The following is a 15,467-nucleotide window of genomic DNA, read 5'->3' as shown; positions in this document are numbered from 1 at the left end:
GTTTACTTAAGTCAGAGGCAGGCAGTCCCAACTTTGATTCCTTAGCCCAAATTGTCATCGAGGACCCAGGTTCTTTCTGTCCCTTTGGCCACCCACAGGATCATTTTTTATCCTGGAGCCTACTATTTCATGCTGCTGAACGGAGGCTCTATCTCCAGGCATCATGCTATGTTCACAATGGGGATGCCAGGGAAGGGGGCAGAACCTACCATGTGTATTCCTTGTAAGACAAGGAATTGTTTTCCTTGTAAAACCAAAGCCATAGTAGAAACCTCTCCCCATGCCATTCCCATGACTGTCTCTTATATGTAATTAGAACGAGTCATATAGCTCCCCAGGCTCCAAAGAAGTCTGGGTAATTGAGGACCTGACAGATGAGACAAGATTGTCATGTTGTCTTGTCCCGTTTATGGTTGGTTCCCTGAGGTCAGGCATGTTGCTTCCTGGATAAAACTAGAGTCCTGTTGTCAAGGAGGTGAGGGAGAGGTGGCTGCTGGGAAAGCAGCTAACTGTCTGCCACAGTGATCATCTTAATGTTTTTTCTTTTTGTTGTTTCTAATTTAATTTATTTTTAATGAATGTGGATTACTATGTGCTTTTAAAAATGTGGGTTTTTTTTTTTTTAACATGCTGCTTCTAAGGTGATGCCGTGTCACTTTCATCCCACCATGCAAAGTACAGCTGACATGGCTGCCCCGTTCTTTCCTCAGATCTCCGACCATCCGGGACATGGTGATCCGCTGCATCGCCCAGATGGTGAACTCCCAGGCGGCCAACATCCGCTCAGGCTGGAAGAACATCTTTGCCGTGTTCCACCAGGCAGCCTCGGATCACGACGGGAACATTGTGGAGCTGGCCTTCCAGACCACGGGCCACATTGTCAGTAAGTGGCTCTCCTGTCCCACCTGCAAGTCTCAAAGGGTGACCACTTATTTCCTGTCTCTTTTTACTCCCCGAAGGGGCTTCCTTGTTTGAGATCTGCCGTCATATAATAACGTGGCAGGTGGTATTCTGAGCACTTGAGGCTTGTGCGCAAGAACCCCGTGAGGGGGATACGGTCGAGTCTCATGGTTCGCAACCACAGAACTAGTGCTGCCAGCACTTTTGCGGAAACATGCGTGCATCCAGCAGGGAGACACTTGAGTCGCCCGAGGCACGTGTTCCCAGCTGAGGTGAAGCGAGGCGATGCTCTGCCATTTTGTTTCAGGTCTCCCACTGTAAATAAATAAAGGTCCTTTCCATGGTCTACCTACTACCACGTATTGTTTTCATTTTTGATTTTTTTGTTGGTGAGTTCACCATTTAAGATGGCCCTGAAGTATAGTGCCGGAGTGCTGTCCAGTGTCCCTGGAGAGAATACACGTTCTCGATAAGCTTTGTTCAAGCTTGAGTTAAAGTGCAGTTGGCGAAAAGTTCTGTGTTGTGAACCAACACTATTTGTTAAATCCTGAAACACACATAAAACAAGGTTATATATTGATCGGGTTTTTTGTAACGTTTATTCATTTTTGAGAGAGACAGAGTGTGAGTGGGGGAGGGGCAGAGAGAGAGGGAGACACAGAATCCAAAGCGGCTCCAGGCTCCGAGCTGTCAGCACTCAGCCCGACATGGGGCTCGACCTCACAGACTGCAAGATCATGACCTGAGCTGAAGTCAGACGCTCAACCGACTGAGCTGCCCAGGCGCCCCGGTCTTCATAAAAAGTATAAAGCAGATCATCTTTGATCTTTTTTGAGGTCTTTTAACTCTTTGTAAGCTTCTTGCTATTCATATTTTTGTCTTAGGTGATATTTGTAGGTTTTCAGAAACTTTAGATTTCTAAATTACCTTTCACCTTTAGCTCATTGACCTTCTTTATCTCCCTTTGTCTTCACAGTCAGGTAAGGGGTGGTCTTGGGACAGAAACGGCCAGGGCCGTAAAGGACGCACTCGGGATCACCCAGCCAGGGCCTAACTCAGTGCTCACCTTCTGTCGGCGAAGGCAGCTAGGGGGCCATTTCACACACACATCAGTGTTTATCCTGTATCATTCCTTAAACTCCATCCTAAAGTAGCTTAAATTGAAATGGACACCTTGGCATCCTGATGAAGCTTGGTTTTTTTATGGCTTGTCCTCTCTCACTTCTTTGGGGACACTTGTCAGGTAGGACTTCTTCAGAGAGTCCTTCTCTGACCCCCAGCCTAAGCAGCCTCTCCTGCCTTCTGTCCCCTCACCCAACACTCACCCGACCTGAGATGATATTTTATAAATGTACTGACACAGGTGATTCCTGTCTGTCTTGCCCATTGGAGCAAGAGCATTGTGAGGACAGGGAATTCGATTGGTCACCTCTGTCCCCAGGGCCCACAACCATGCTTTGCACATAGTTGGCACTCTAAACGTTTGTCGAATGAATGAATATTTGGACCTTTGCATCGTTGCTTGAGCTCAGGAACCAGTTTAGCCCAAGTGGTGCGCAGTGGATTCATCCCTGAATAACTTAATAAAAAGTTGTCTTCCGGAGATGGTGACATGTTTCTCCTAGATTTTCACAAAAGTAATTGTCTTGGGGTGGGAGGGGGTGTTTGATCCCCATTTCTAAGTCCTGGTCTTATAAACAGTGTGGCTTTGTTTCCACAGCAACTATTTTCCAGCACCATTTCCCTGCAGCCATCGACTCCTTTCAGGATGCTGTCAAGTGCTTATCAGAGTTTGCCTGCAATGCCGCCTTCCCAGACACCAGCATGGAGGCCATCCGGCTCATCCGCTTCTGTGGGAAATATGTCTCTGAGAGGCCTCGGGTACATTTTTCCTCTCCTCCCCCTCGGGCACTGAGGGAAAAGGAATCACGGGGCAAAAAACCCTTACTCCTGGCAAAGAACTTTCCAGCTGTGCTTTTAGAAGTGCGTGTTTGCCCTCAGCTAGGCGTTCAGTTCAGAATGCCGCTGTTGCTGTTTTGTGTGTATGAGGTGACTTGTTTTACCCCTACCGAACTTCTTTGTAGTATTCTACTAATTGTTTTTGTGGAAAATAATAGTATTTAGCTTTGAAGTTTGGCAAAGCTGAAGAAGCTAGACCTTTCTATCTGTAAGAGAACAAACCTGGGGCCCCCGAGTGGCTCAGTCGGGTGAGCGTCCGAGTCTTGATTTTGGTTCAGGTTGTGATCTCCCAGTGGTGGGAGCAAGGCCTGAGTCAGGTGTGGGGCTTGCTTGAGATTCTCTCTCTCCCTCTCCCTTTCACCTTCCCCTCTCTCGCACACGTGCTCGCTCTCTCAAAAAATAAAGCAAGAGTGGGGCGCCTGGGTGGCGCAGTCGGTTAAGCGTCCGACTTCAGCCAGGTCACGATCTCACGGTCCGTGAGTTCGAGCCCCGCGTCAGGCTCTGGGCTGATGGCTCGGAGCCTGGAGCCAGTTTCCGATTCTGTGTCTCCCTCTCTCTCTGCCCCTCCCCCGTTCATGCTCTGTCTCTCTCTGTCCCAAAAATAAATAAAAAACGTTGAAAAAAAAAAATTTAAAAAAAATAAAAAAAAAAAAAATAAAGCAAGAGAAAGAACAAACCTACTTCTTAAGGAAAGACATTTTACCACCCCCCCCAAAAAACACAACATTTTACCATTTTGACATGACTGAGAAATCACACTTTAAAAATCATCTTTTGTTTTCTCCCAGAAATGTCCGAGTTTATTCTGTTATGTCTCACCTTTCCAAAGAAGCCTGCTTGGTTTAAACGACCATCTCAAACAGTGACATTAAGTAGAATCAGCACATCTAAACTATGATGGCTCATACAGATCTTTTCTTCAGATCTTTTCTGCGCATTGACTTATTTAGTCTCCACATCAGACCTATGAGATTGGGAATTATGTCCCCATTGTACTGGAGAGTTCACTGAAACAGAGAGAGAAATTGCCTAATGTTGGATAAGCTGAGCTGATAAAGAAATCCCATTACAGCAGAGACAGCACTGCTTCAAGAGTGGTTCCAGAGCAAAAGGCTCAAAATCCCAGAGGTGGGACAGGGAGTAGGGCTTCCCACCCAGACTGGGAAAGACTGTCAGCTTCTAGCTGCATGACCTCGGGCAGCTTACTTATAATCCCGGTGCCTCAGTTAACTCATCTGTAAAGTAGGACGTTTATTTGTATCTGGCTCATGGTGTTACCGTGAGGGTTGTTAATCCACATAAAGCACTGTCACAGTTCCTGACACAAAGCAAGCCCTCAATAAAGAGCTGCTGGTGGTATTGTTTTAAGGAGTGTGTATTACAGTTATATTCCAGAAAGACCTAAGGTACGGAATCATCTTGAATACCTTTTGACCTTTAATGCTCTTTTTTTTTTTTTAATGTTTATTTTTGAGAAAGAGAGAGACAGAGTGTGCGCCCAAGCAGGGGAGGGGCAGAGAGAAGTGGGGGACAGAGGATCTGAGGCAGGCTCTGTGCTGACAGCAGAGAGCCCAACATGGGGCTCAAATTCATGAACCATGAGGGAGACGCTTCATCGACTGAGCCACCCAGGTGCCCCGACCTTTGGTGCTTTTCTTAATGGAACACCTCCCACCGGCAGGACCCTCGCGATCTGCCCACTCGGCTTATTCTAAAACCCACAGAGGTCCAGAGGTTCATACGTGGAAGCTGCTCGTGTGCTCTTGGGAGAAGAGGCTTGTGTCTGCCTCCTCCGGATTCCCGGTCCCACCCTTCCTGAGTGGATGTTTTTAGGAGGGGAAGATGTGTGGGGCCTGGAGCTTCATGTAGTTCTCTTTGACTTTCTTCCTTTGCTTGCTTGGCCTGCATCTGAGAGACGACCCTCCTTGTAGGTGCTACAAGAATACACAAGTGACGACATGAATGTGGCTCCTGGCGATCGGGTCTGGGTCCGAGGCTGGTTCCCTATCCTGTTCGAGCTCTCCTGCATCATCAATAGATGCAAGCTGGATGTTCGGACAAGGTAACCATGTCCCGGACGGTGCCCCTTCTGTCATGGAATGAGCCTCGGTCACCGGCTTAGTTGACCCGTGCTCTCCCACCGTCTTCTCTGCTCTTTTCCACCTCACCCATTCCCTCTCTGTGCCTGGCTTTGTTCCTCCAGAGGACTCACAGTCATGTTCGAGATCATGAAGAGCTATGGCCACACCTTCGAGAAGCACTGGTGGCAGGACTTGTTCAGAATCGTGTTCAGGATTTTTGACAACATGAAACTCCCTGAGCAGCAGTCAGAGGTAGGTGATGACTAACACGGTGCCCTAGATATGGCTAGGTGGCGTGGGGGTGGGGGAGTCTCTGCCTTTGTCTGCTGCAGGATTGTGTCATCATCCCCACGAGGTGTGTTTCAAAATGAAAACCCCCTCCTTGGAACTCTTATACCAGAAGCAACTAATGCTAAGAAACTGTCCCCATCTGAGGAAGGGTAAGGGGAGAGAAGTCACCATGGCCGGCCTGCTTGGCCCTTGGGCATTACACCTGCCAGTTCAACAGGGCACTGCTCCTGTCTGTTCTTTGGTCCATATCAGCTTCTCAGCAGTCAGTAAACAATGGGATGTCTCTGGTCCCTAAAAGAACCCATTTAAAACACTTTTACGAGTGCCTGGCTGGTTCAGTCAGAAGAATGTGGATTCTTGATCTTCAAGCCCCACATTTGGCATAGAGATTACTTAAAAATAAAATTTTAGGGGCGCCTGGGTGGCGCAGTCGGTTAAGCATCCGACTTCAGCCAGGTCACGATCTCGCGGTCCGTGAGTTCGAGCCCCGCGTCAGGCTCTGGGCTGATGGCTCGGAGCCTGGAGCCTGTTTCCGATTCTGTGTCTCCCTCTCTCTCTGCCCCTCCCCCGTTCATGCTCTGTCTCTCTCTGTCCCAAAAATAAATAAAAAAAAAAAAGTTGAAAAAAAAATTAAAAATTAAAAATAAAATTTAAAAAAAAAAGTTTTTAATGAAGTTACAGTTGGAGATGATGTTGGCAAATTATTAGGCTTTTTTTTTTTTTTAAAGGATATCTGATGCCTCTAGTTGTCATTGTTATTTATCCCCCAGGGATAGAGGGAGGAGGAGAGGATATTCTAAGACTTTGAGAAGGGAAAGAGTCACTTTCTTAACCACTTTGAGGAATACCATTCTCTCCCTCCCCCTGGTATAAAAGCAACATAGGTTTAGTATGGAATATTGAGAATATATAGAAAACTCAGGGGCGCCTGGGTGCCTCAGTCAGTTAAGCATCCAACTTCGGCTCCAGTCATGATCTCACGGTTCATGAGATCGAGCCCCACATCAGGCTCTCTGTTGACAGTGTGGAGCCTGCTTGGGATTCTCTCTCTGCCCCTTCCCCACTCACACTCTCTCTTCTCTCTCTCTCAAGATAAATAAGCTTAAAAAAAAGAAAAGAATACGCAGAAGACTCACAATTTTACCATTCAGAAATAAGAGTTAATGTTTTGGCAAATTTCTGTCTTCTACATGGTTAAAGTATGGTTGAGGTCACAGTATAAGAGTTCAACTTTCTAATCTTATTTTAAAGTAACTTAAATTTTTCTTCCTTGTAAAACCAATCAGAAGACAGAAAAACAAAGAAAACATTTGAACAGCCACTGTTCCAGCTTCCACAGGCAACCACTGTTAACCCCTTCACATTCTTCGTGTGTTTTCTTTTTTACAAAAATGGGATCCCAGCCCACACACCGTAAATTGCTTTATCAGTTTAATACCTGAGTGTTTTTCCCAACCCTAAGTCTTCTTCCATACTGTTTTTAAAAGCTGCAAACTGTTGGGGCACCTGGGTGGCTCAGTCAGTTAAGCACCTGACTCTTGATTTCAGCTCAGGTCCTGGTCTCATGCGTTTGTGGGATTGATCTCCATGTCAGCTGTAGTGCAGAGCCTGCTTAGGATTCCCTCTCTCCCTTTCTCTCCACCCCTCCCCGCATACCCGCTCTCTTTCTCTCTCTCTTTCGAAAGTAAATAAATAAACATTAGAAAGAAGGCAGCACTGAAATGAACATTCTTTGCTGCTACCTTTGTTCTTGGTTTTTTTTTTCTCTTGGGACAAGTGGTATGTCATGTTTGGGGCTTACACATTACTGAGGCTTTTGATACGTACTTTCAAATTACTTCCAAATAAATTCGCAATCTTTATAAATTTACAGCCTTTTACATTTGAACAGTGCACAAGAGTTCCCGTTTCTCCATACCCACTCCAACTCTTCATACCTTAATGAATTTTTTTAATGTTTATTTTTGAGAGAGAGAGCACGTGTGGGGGGAAGGGCAGAGAGAGAGAGGGAGAAAAGGAATCCCAAGTAGGCTCCAATGTGTCAGCGCAATGCCCAACTCGGGGCCCAATCTCACGAACTGTGAGATTATGACCTAAGCTGAAATCAAGAGCTGAATGTTCAACTGACTGAGCCACCCAGGTGCCCCCATACTTTTTTTAATCCTTGTTCATTTGATGGGCCATAAGTATCACAGTGACAAAGTTTTGTAATTGCTGGTGAGGTTGCAAACTTTTTTTCACATTGCTGATTCACAGTTTTTTTCTTTTATGAGTTGCTTTTTCACATCCTTAGCCGATCTATTGGGTTAGTTATCTTTCTTCTATTGATTTAGGAGCTTTTTAGTGTATAAGTAACATAGCATATCCTTCCATAAATTGCAAATGCTTTTGCCCACTTTATTATTCTCGTTTTGTTTTCATTTTAGAAAATTTTAGCTTTTAAGGAACCAAATTCATCAGTCTTTTTCCCTTATGGCTTCCACTTCTGGAATCTTGTTTTGCAATTAGCAACCCTTCCCTTTTCGATGATTTTCTAAATCTCTGTATACATTAAATACTTAAAATAGTGCCATGAAATTACCAGCGGTAAATTTTGGGTGTAAGGTATAACTTAGCACAATCTCCTACTCACTTTTTCCAAATCATTAAAGCCTTTGGTCAGTATCCCTTTGAATGACTATTAATGTCCTGACATATGTATAAATTTAATTTAGTTGCCACCTTCTTGGGCATTTGTTCATATGTGTTTTCAGTGTGTAAGTGCCAGTGTGGCATAAACATCTTTATTCACAAGACTTCACCCACAGATGTTTACTGCTTTCCTTAGGATCCACTCCTTTGGGCAGCGTGACTGCGTCCGTGGGTGTGAGCGTTGTAAAGACTGTAGACACATACTTCCAGGTTGCACAGCAGAGCGGTTTTTCCCCTGAGGTAGGAGTGGGCCCATCTTACCACAAGGAGAGTAGCTTTTAAACATTACCTTGTTGTTTTTCAGAAATCCGAGTGGATGACGACAACGTGCAATCACGCGCTCTATGCTATTTGTGACGTGTTCACCCAGTTTTATGAAGCTCTGAATGAAGTTCTTCTTTCTGATGTGTTTGCACAGTTGCAGTGGTGTGTAAAACAAGGTACTCTCTCCGTCTCCAGGCGTCATCCTTCTTGACGTAGTTTTTAATGAGAGGTTCGTTATTTCAGTATATGAAAGCAAGAATGTAATGCCAAGGAGTACAATATATAATCAGTGAAAATGTGTATTTTTTTATTTAATAAGAACATAGAAACAATCTGAAGTCAGTTATAAAGCGTTTTTTATTTTTTTTAATTTTTTTTTTTAATGTTTATTTTTGAGAGAGAGAGGGAGGGAGAGAGCGCCCGTGAGTGAAGGAAGGGCAAAGAGAGAGAGGGAGACACAGAATCCGAAGCAGGCTCCAAGCTCTGAGCTGTCAGCACAGAGCCCAGTGCGGGGCTTGAACTCACGAACCATGAGATCATGACCCGAGTTGAAGTCAGACGCTTAGCTGCCTGAGCCACCCAGGTGCCCCTTGTTTGTTTGTTTAATTATTTTAATATTTATTTATTTATTTTGAGAGAGCTAGAGCACGAGCAGGGGAGGGGCAGAGAGAGAGGGAGACACAGAATCCAAAGCAGGCTCCGGGCTCTGAGCTGTCAGCACAGAGCCTGACACGGGGCTTGAACTCATGAACTGTGAGATCATGACCTGAACCCAAGTTGGATGCTTAACCAACTGAGCCACCCAGGTGCTCCTAAAGCATTTTTTAAAGATGGATGTAGTTATTATTATATTTAAAAAGAAGTGCCTTTAGGGGTGCCTGGGTAGCTCAGTGGGTTAATCGTCCCAACTTTGGCTCAGGTCATGATCTTGTAGTTTGCAAGTTCGAGCCCCATGTCAGGCTGTGTGCTGGCAGCTCAGAGCCCGGAGCCTGCTTCGGATTCTGTGTTTCCCTCTCTCTCTGCCCCAACCCCGCTCACAATCTGTGTCTGTCTCTCTCAAAAATAAAACATTAAAAAAACATTAAACATTTAAAAAAAATTTTTAAAAAAAGATGTGCCTTTCTATATTATACTATGGTTTCTGCTTTTGTCGTAGTTGAAATTTTCCATAATGTTCTTAAAATGTCCTGTGGGAGGGGCACCTGGATGGCTCAGTTGATTAAGTGTCCGACTCTTGATTTTGGCTCAGGTCATTATCTCAGAGTTCTTGAGTTCAAGGCCTCGTTGGGCTCTGCACTGATAGTGTGAGCCTACTTGGGATTCTCTCTCTCTCCCTCTCTCTCTGCCCCTCCCCTACTTGCTCTCTCAAAAATAAATAAACATTTTTTTTTAATATATTATGGGAGTCAGTATAAACAACAGCTTCATCAGTGGACATTTTTCGTTTGAGTACTTATGTGTTGATTTTAGTACATCCTAGGAAGAATACCTACATAGCACATTAGACCTGGATTCCGTAGATAGTTTTGGCTTAGGACAAAGCTTAATTTCGCAAAGTTTTTCAAAAAGTGACTGACTCAGTTTTAAAATAAGTGAAAAAACAATCAATACCAGTATGGCAAAAACTGGAAGTGCAATGTTTGAGTGACTAAATTTTGAGAGACACTGATCTAATATTTCCGTCTTCTATCATTGATCACATAAGAAGCCAGTTAATTAACAAACTGACCTTTTTCCATCCCAGCAGTAAAGCTGTGATAAGTAATTTTAACTCTTGATAGCCTGTTTAACAACAAAAGTTATTTTTTTTATTTAAAAAATTTTTTTTTTAATTTTTATTTATTTTTGACAGAGAGAAAGACAGAGCATGAGCGGGGGAGGGGCAGAGAGAGAGGGAGACAGAATCTGAAGCAGGCTCCAGGCTCTGCGCTGTCAGCACAGAGCTCAAACCCACAGACCGCGAGATCATGACCTGAGCTGAAGTCGGCCGCTCAACCGACTAAGCCACCCAGGCACCCCAACAACAAAAGTTTTAACACTGTATCATTGCTTCATTAAGTAAGAGCCTGCAAACCCTCTGTCATGTCCCCACCTCGCAAGACGAAGCATCAGTGCCCTGGTGGGAATCAAACCAGCAGCGGAAGTTTGATGATAGATGTTGCTTTATTTTGCAGATAATGAGCAGTTGGCTCGCTCAGGTACAAATTGCTTAGAAAACTTAGTGATATCCAATGGGGAGAAATTCAGTCCCGACGTCTGGGATGAAACGTGCAGTTGTATGCTGGATATCTTCAAGACAACCATTCCACACGTGTGAGTGCAGATGTGATTGTTGCTGATTCTTGCTGAGCTCAGTAGATGTCTTAAGGCTCCACATTGCCTTTCACACTGACCATTTTCCTTCTCTTGCATTCCCTTCAGTTTGCTGACATGGAGACCTGTAGGGATGGAGGAAGATCCATCGGAGAAACACTTGGTAGGGGTTTTTGTTGTCATCTTTTCTCTGATCTCGTATTAGGTAAAAAAAAATTAAGTAGCCCAAGGAGTTTGTGCTTTTCTGATGGGAAGTGAGCAAAAAAGGCTGTAAGCTTTAGGAGTGCCTGGCTGGCTCAGTCAGTGGAGCGTGCAGCTCTTGATCTTGGGGTCGTGAGTTGGAGCCTCACTTGGGGCATGGAGATTACTTTAAAAAAAAAAAGAGTTAAAAACTATGTTCATTAACACGTTTTTTTAGAAAGTACAGAAGATAAGTCACCTCACCCAGTAAAAGCCACAGTTCACATTTCTAGTTTTTACTTTGTGCGACGGCACACGTATAACCCGCGCGTGTTTGAAATTCGGGCGCGCTTGGCACAGACTGTTTTACCTAACAACGTGTAAGCAGTCTTCCATGTTTTTAAATATTGTTTGAGAGCAGCCTTTTCAGTGGCTATACATTATTATATTTAGTGAATTCTCCCTTGTTGGACTCTCAGGTCTGGTGTTTGCCGGTTAGAAGTAATACTTTGGTGTAATTATCCTCATTTATTCCTCTCCTAAATAAAGAGTGCTTTCTTCCACCACCAGTGAAATAGTGATTGTTATTTTTTGTGTGAGGCCACATCAAGAAGTTCTAATTCAAGTCTCACTTTACAATATTTTGCTTTATACGGGGTTTGTATTATTAACGTCTCTTCCCAAATAACTGTAAAGCCATTAGATTTTAAAAGTCATTTGGAGGGCATCTGGCTGACTCAGTGGAGCATGTGACACTTAATATCAGAGTCATGAGTTCGAGCCCCACATTGGGCCTGGAGCCTACTTTAAAAAAGGGGTGGCATTTAGGATATAGCAACTTAAAAAATGAAGCACCCTATTTAAACATTTTTTGTTTGTCTTCTGTCAACTTTTTGAAAAGCTAGCTCTTGGCACTAGTGTATTTTTGAGCTTGTCCTCATTAATTGGTCATATGTATTGTTAAATCATAATATGTAGAGAAATACCTTCGAAGTCAGAATAAGAAAATACGAGATTTAAAAAAAAATTTTTTTTAATGTTTGTTTATTTTTGAGAAAGAGACAGAACGTGAGCAGGGGAGGGGAGGAGAGGAGGAGACACAGAATCCGAAGCAGGTTCCAGGCTCTGAGCTGTCAGCACAGAGCCCGATGCGGGGCTCAGACTCACGAACCGTGAGATCATGACCTGAGGCAAAGTCAGACGCTAAACCGACTGAGCCACCCCGGCACCCCAAGAAAACGTGAAATTTTAGAGAGAGGGAGAAATAAGTGAAATTTATAATGTCTCCTGTGCAGTCCAGCATGGAATGTCATTTTACTGAAGTCTAAGCAAGGCACTTACCGTCAAGTTGGGCCAGCCCCAGTGTTAAGCCGGGCACATCTCTGCCCAGGTACTCAATTGTGGATAAAGTGAACATTGTATTTCTCTCTGGCTTACTTTTAGGATGTGGATCTGGACCGCCAGTCTCTGAGCAGCATAGATAGAAATGCCTCTGAGAGAGGCCAGAGTCAACTCTCTAACCCGACCGATGACAGCTGGAAAGGTAGACCATATGCAAGTAAGGCTACTTTTTCTAGTTGTTTTCATTTATTTATTTTAAATAGGTAACACACTTACGCAATTTAAATATTTGCAAAGTACAAGAGGATAAACACGATAAGCCTTCCTTCCACTCTGTGCCTCAGTCTGCCAGTCCCTTCCTGTGGCAGCCAGTGTCACCAGCTTCTGTACGTTTCCAAAGACATTTTATCCATATATAAGAAATGCATATCCGTAAACACATATGTACGTGTACACACATACACATGAATTCTCCTGTCCCTGTCCTTTTTATACAAATTAGGGAATACTATACATTGTTTTTTCAGTTAGTATATCTTTAAGATCATTCAAAATCAGTACCTTAAAAGCTTTCACATTCTTTTATACTATTTATGTTATCCAAGGATGTGGATGTACTGTTGTTTGCTTAATTGGGTTTCCTACTAATGGACATTTATATTATTCCCAATCTTCGTGACGAACAGTACAACATTGAATCACTTAATGTGTGTGTCATTTGTGAGTTTATCTGTGTAATAAATTCCTAAAAATGGGATTGCTGGGTGAAGTGCACTTGCCATTTTGACGGATGATTAGATTCTTGCCCCATTAATGTTGTTTCTGTTGACGTGATCTTCAGGAACACACAGGTGATATTTCATACCTTTGGAGTATTTTTAATTTGCAGTTTCCTAATTATGAGTGAAATGAGCAGTTTTTCGTGTGTCTAAGATCTTTTCATGATCTGTTCAAATCTTCATTTTATATTGGCTGTTAGTCTTTATTGGTTTGGAGAAGCTTTTTATGTGTTAGAGATCCCTTTTCTGGATATGAGTTTCAGATGACTTTTATCAGTTTGTCCCACAGTGTTCTTGTGATCTATTTTACTGCCTGTCATTTTAAAAAACAGGTCTGACAGTTGCTATGCACCAGGCACAGCACTGTGTGTTTCAAATATGTGATCTCACATAATTGGTACTCTACCGTTTGAGGAGGTACTGTTGACATTTGGATCCTTGGGACCTAGCGCACTTCTGGCTGACTGAGAAACTGGAACCGTCCTGTTTCCTGGTCTGGTTGTTTTCAAGCTGTGGCCATATTGTTTTCCTTCATAGCAGCCCCACCCTCTTCTCCACACGCCAGGCTGTAGGTGTTAACAGCGCTGTTAACTTCGCAACCAGTGCATTAGACAAAGCCACACGTGCTCACCGCTATTTTTTGAAGGCATAAAACAGAAGCACCCTTGGGATCCATTGAAAAGCTACCATGTTCCTCCATATCTGCAGCTCGTGCCAGTCTCTCTGTAGTAGCCAGTGAGAGAATGAACTGTGCTGCCTCATTGGCTCCAGATAAAGGATTGGCTCGTGTGGAGGAGGCACGTTTTAACTAGAACCGCTCTTGGTGCAGCAGGATGTTTATACTCTGAGAGGTGCCTGGGCCTTGAGACCCCTGTCCTTCCTCCTGGGAACGTGCCTCCAGTCTCCCATCTCAGCCTGCCCTGTGGGCAGCAGGTACAGGCTCACAGCACTTGCGTTGTTTCTCTTCTTTTTAATTTTTGGTCTCTTCTTTTTAATTTTTAATTTTTGGTTCTTTTAAATTTTAATTTAAATTTTTAATTTAATTTTAATTTTTGATGTTACTGAATTGGCATGAGTCAAATGTACATGTTTTGCAGCTCCACCACAGTCCTCTTTAATTAAACTGATTCTACATAGAAAATTGATAGACAGACAGAAAGACAGTTTTAGTCACTTTCCAAAACTTGAGAATGACCTAACCTCATTTGACATCACTAAATGCTTTATTTAATGTTTTCAACTTCCTGATTCTATAACAATAAGTTGAATGAGGAATCTCTACTTTTATTATAGTCAAATCAACCCACACCTCCGAAGTGCCTGACATGGACCACCACTGAGCCCAGGGAGTGAGAAGACAAAGATGGAGGGAGGAGTTGTTAGCTAGAGTCTAGTCAGTAGCTGCAGGTGGCAGAGAAGCTTGTCGGAAGACGTGGGCCCTGCGTAGCTGACTCCTCCCCTTCAGGTCTTTGCTCAAGTATCACATTCTCGGAGCTTTCCTGACCAGCTTGTTTAAACTTGAAGCCCCATCCTGATGACATCCCTACCTTGTCCCCATCCCTACCTTTGTCATCGTCATTTGACATAGGTAGACATGTGCCTTAAACATCTTGTTTATTTTCTGTCTCTGCCATGGAAGCAGGGATTTTTGTCCAGCTTATTCATTGTTATGCCACAGCATCAAGGACTGTGCCTGGCATGTAGAAGGAGCTCGGTTAATACTTACTCAACACTGGCTGAATCATTATTAGGGTTAATCTTTATCATCTAATATAGATCAGAAACTGTTTGCCAGCCTCCTCATCAAGTGTGTGGTCCAGCTGGAATTGATACAGACCATTGACAACATCGTGTTCTACCCTGCAACAAGCAAAAAAGAAGATGCAGAACACATGGTTGCTGCCCAGGTAATAGGACGAGCCTCGAGGAGGACCAACTTGCCCCTGGAGAGGTTGCTCAGATGCAGTGGTGTGCTGGAGCCAGCTCGTAGATCGTGCTCATCTCTCCCCAGCCCTGTGATCAGTCACGGCATATTGGTAGCTTGAAATTGGCCATGATGAGAATGTTTATACCACAGAAATCAGCAAACCCTAAAAATCAGAACTTTCTTTTTCTTTTTTTTTTTTTTTTTTTAATTTCCTAGAGAGCCGGTCTACCAGCATGCCACTGCTCAGATCCCACCCTCCCCGGTGCTTCGAAAAAGAGTGTTGTTAATCACAGGCCTGTTTCACATAATTGTTGTATGGTTTAACCATAAGTAACCGAGAGAGAAAAATATATGGGTGAAGATACCACTTTTTCCTTTAGAAAGTTTACTTTTTTGTCTTGTATGTACAACCTATTGTTCTTGGCGACGGAGGGTTGGGTGTCCAAAAGCTGAACCATAACATTACACCATAGGTTGTAAACTTACGTGGTTCTGGGACTAACATCCTGTGAATGCCTACTCAGCCTAGGTGGGACCAGGAGCAGAGAGTCCAGGCACCTCCAGCCCCGCCAGAGCCGCAGCCGCCTCCCAGCCCAGCGGTGTGTTGCTAACAGATGGGTCAAGTCACGACAGGCTCCCAGTTTTTCAACAGGAGCCAGATCGAGATTTTTTTTCATATAGGAAATCTCCTGTTTATTAAGTAATATAATTACCAATGAACAGAATATATCTGTGGGCTAG

The 15,467-nt window shown here is 43.8% G+C and overlaps 1 protein-coding gene across 2 annotated transcripts in view; it reads left to right on the top strand.

Annotated features, from left to right (window-relative positions):
- The window catches only part of ARFGEF2 (ADP ribosylation factor guanine nucleotide exchange factor 2), a 99,549-nt gene that overhangs the window by 74,710 nt on the left and 9,372 nt on the right, over positions 1–15,467 (top strand). For both annotated transcript variants that reach the window (XM_053890167.1, XM_019458208.2), the window contains exons 27-35: positions 711–883; positions 2,621–2,781; positions 4,791–4,921; positions 5,063–5,192; positions 8,227–8,362; positions 10,361–10,499; positions 10,608–10,662; positions 12,123–12,237; positions 14,576–14,706. In XM_053890167.1, the coding sequence (XP_053746142.1) occupies positions 711–883; positions 2,621–2,781; positions 4,791–4,921; positions 5,063–5,192; positions 8,227–8,362; positions 10,361–10,499; positions 10,608–10,662; positions 12,123–12,237; positions 14,576–14,706 (1,171 nt within the window). The remainder of the gene's footprint in view (positions 1–710; positions 884–2,620; positions 2,782–4,790; positions 4,922–5,062; positions 5,193–8,226; positions 8,363–10,360; positions 10,500–10,607; positions 10,663–12,122; positions 12,238–14,575; positions 14,707–15,467) is intronic.

Source organism: Panthera pardus, unplaced genomic scaffold (assembly GCF_024362965.1).
Source record: "Panthera pardus isolate Hobbes unplaced genomic scaffold, ASM2436296v1 HiC_scaffold_25, whole genome shotgun sequence".
In the NCBI taxonomy this organism is placed as follows: domain Eukaryota; kingdom Metazoa; phylum Chordata; class Mammalia; order Carnivora; family Felidae; genus Panthera; species Panthera pardus.
This window is presented reverse-complemented; position numbering and strand designations above follow the sequence as displayed.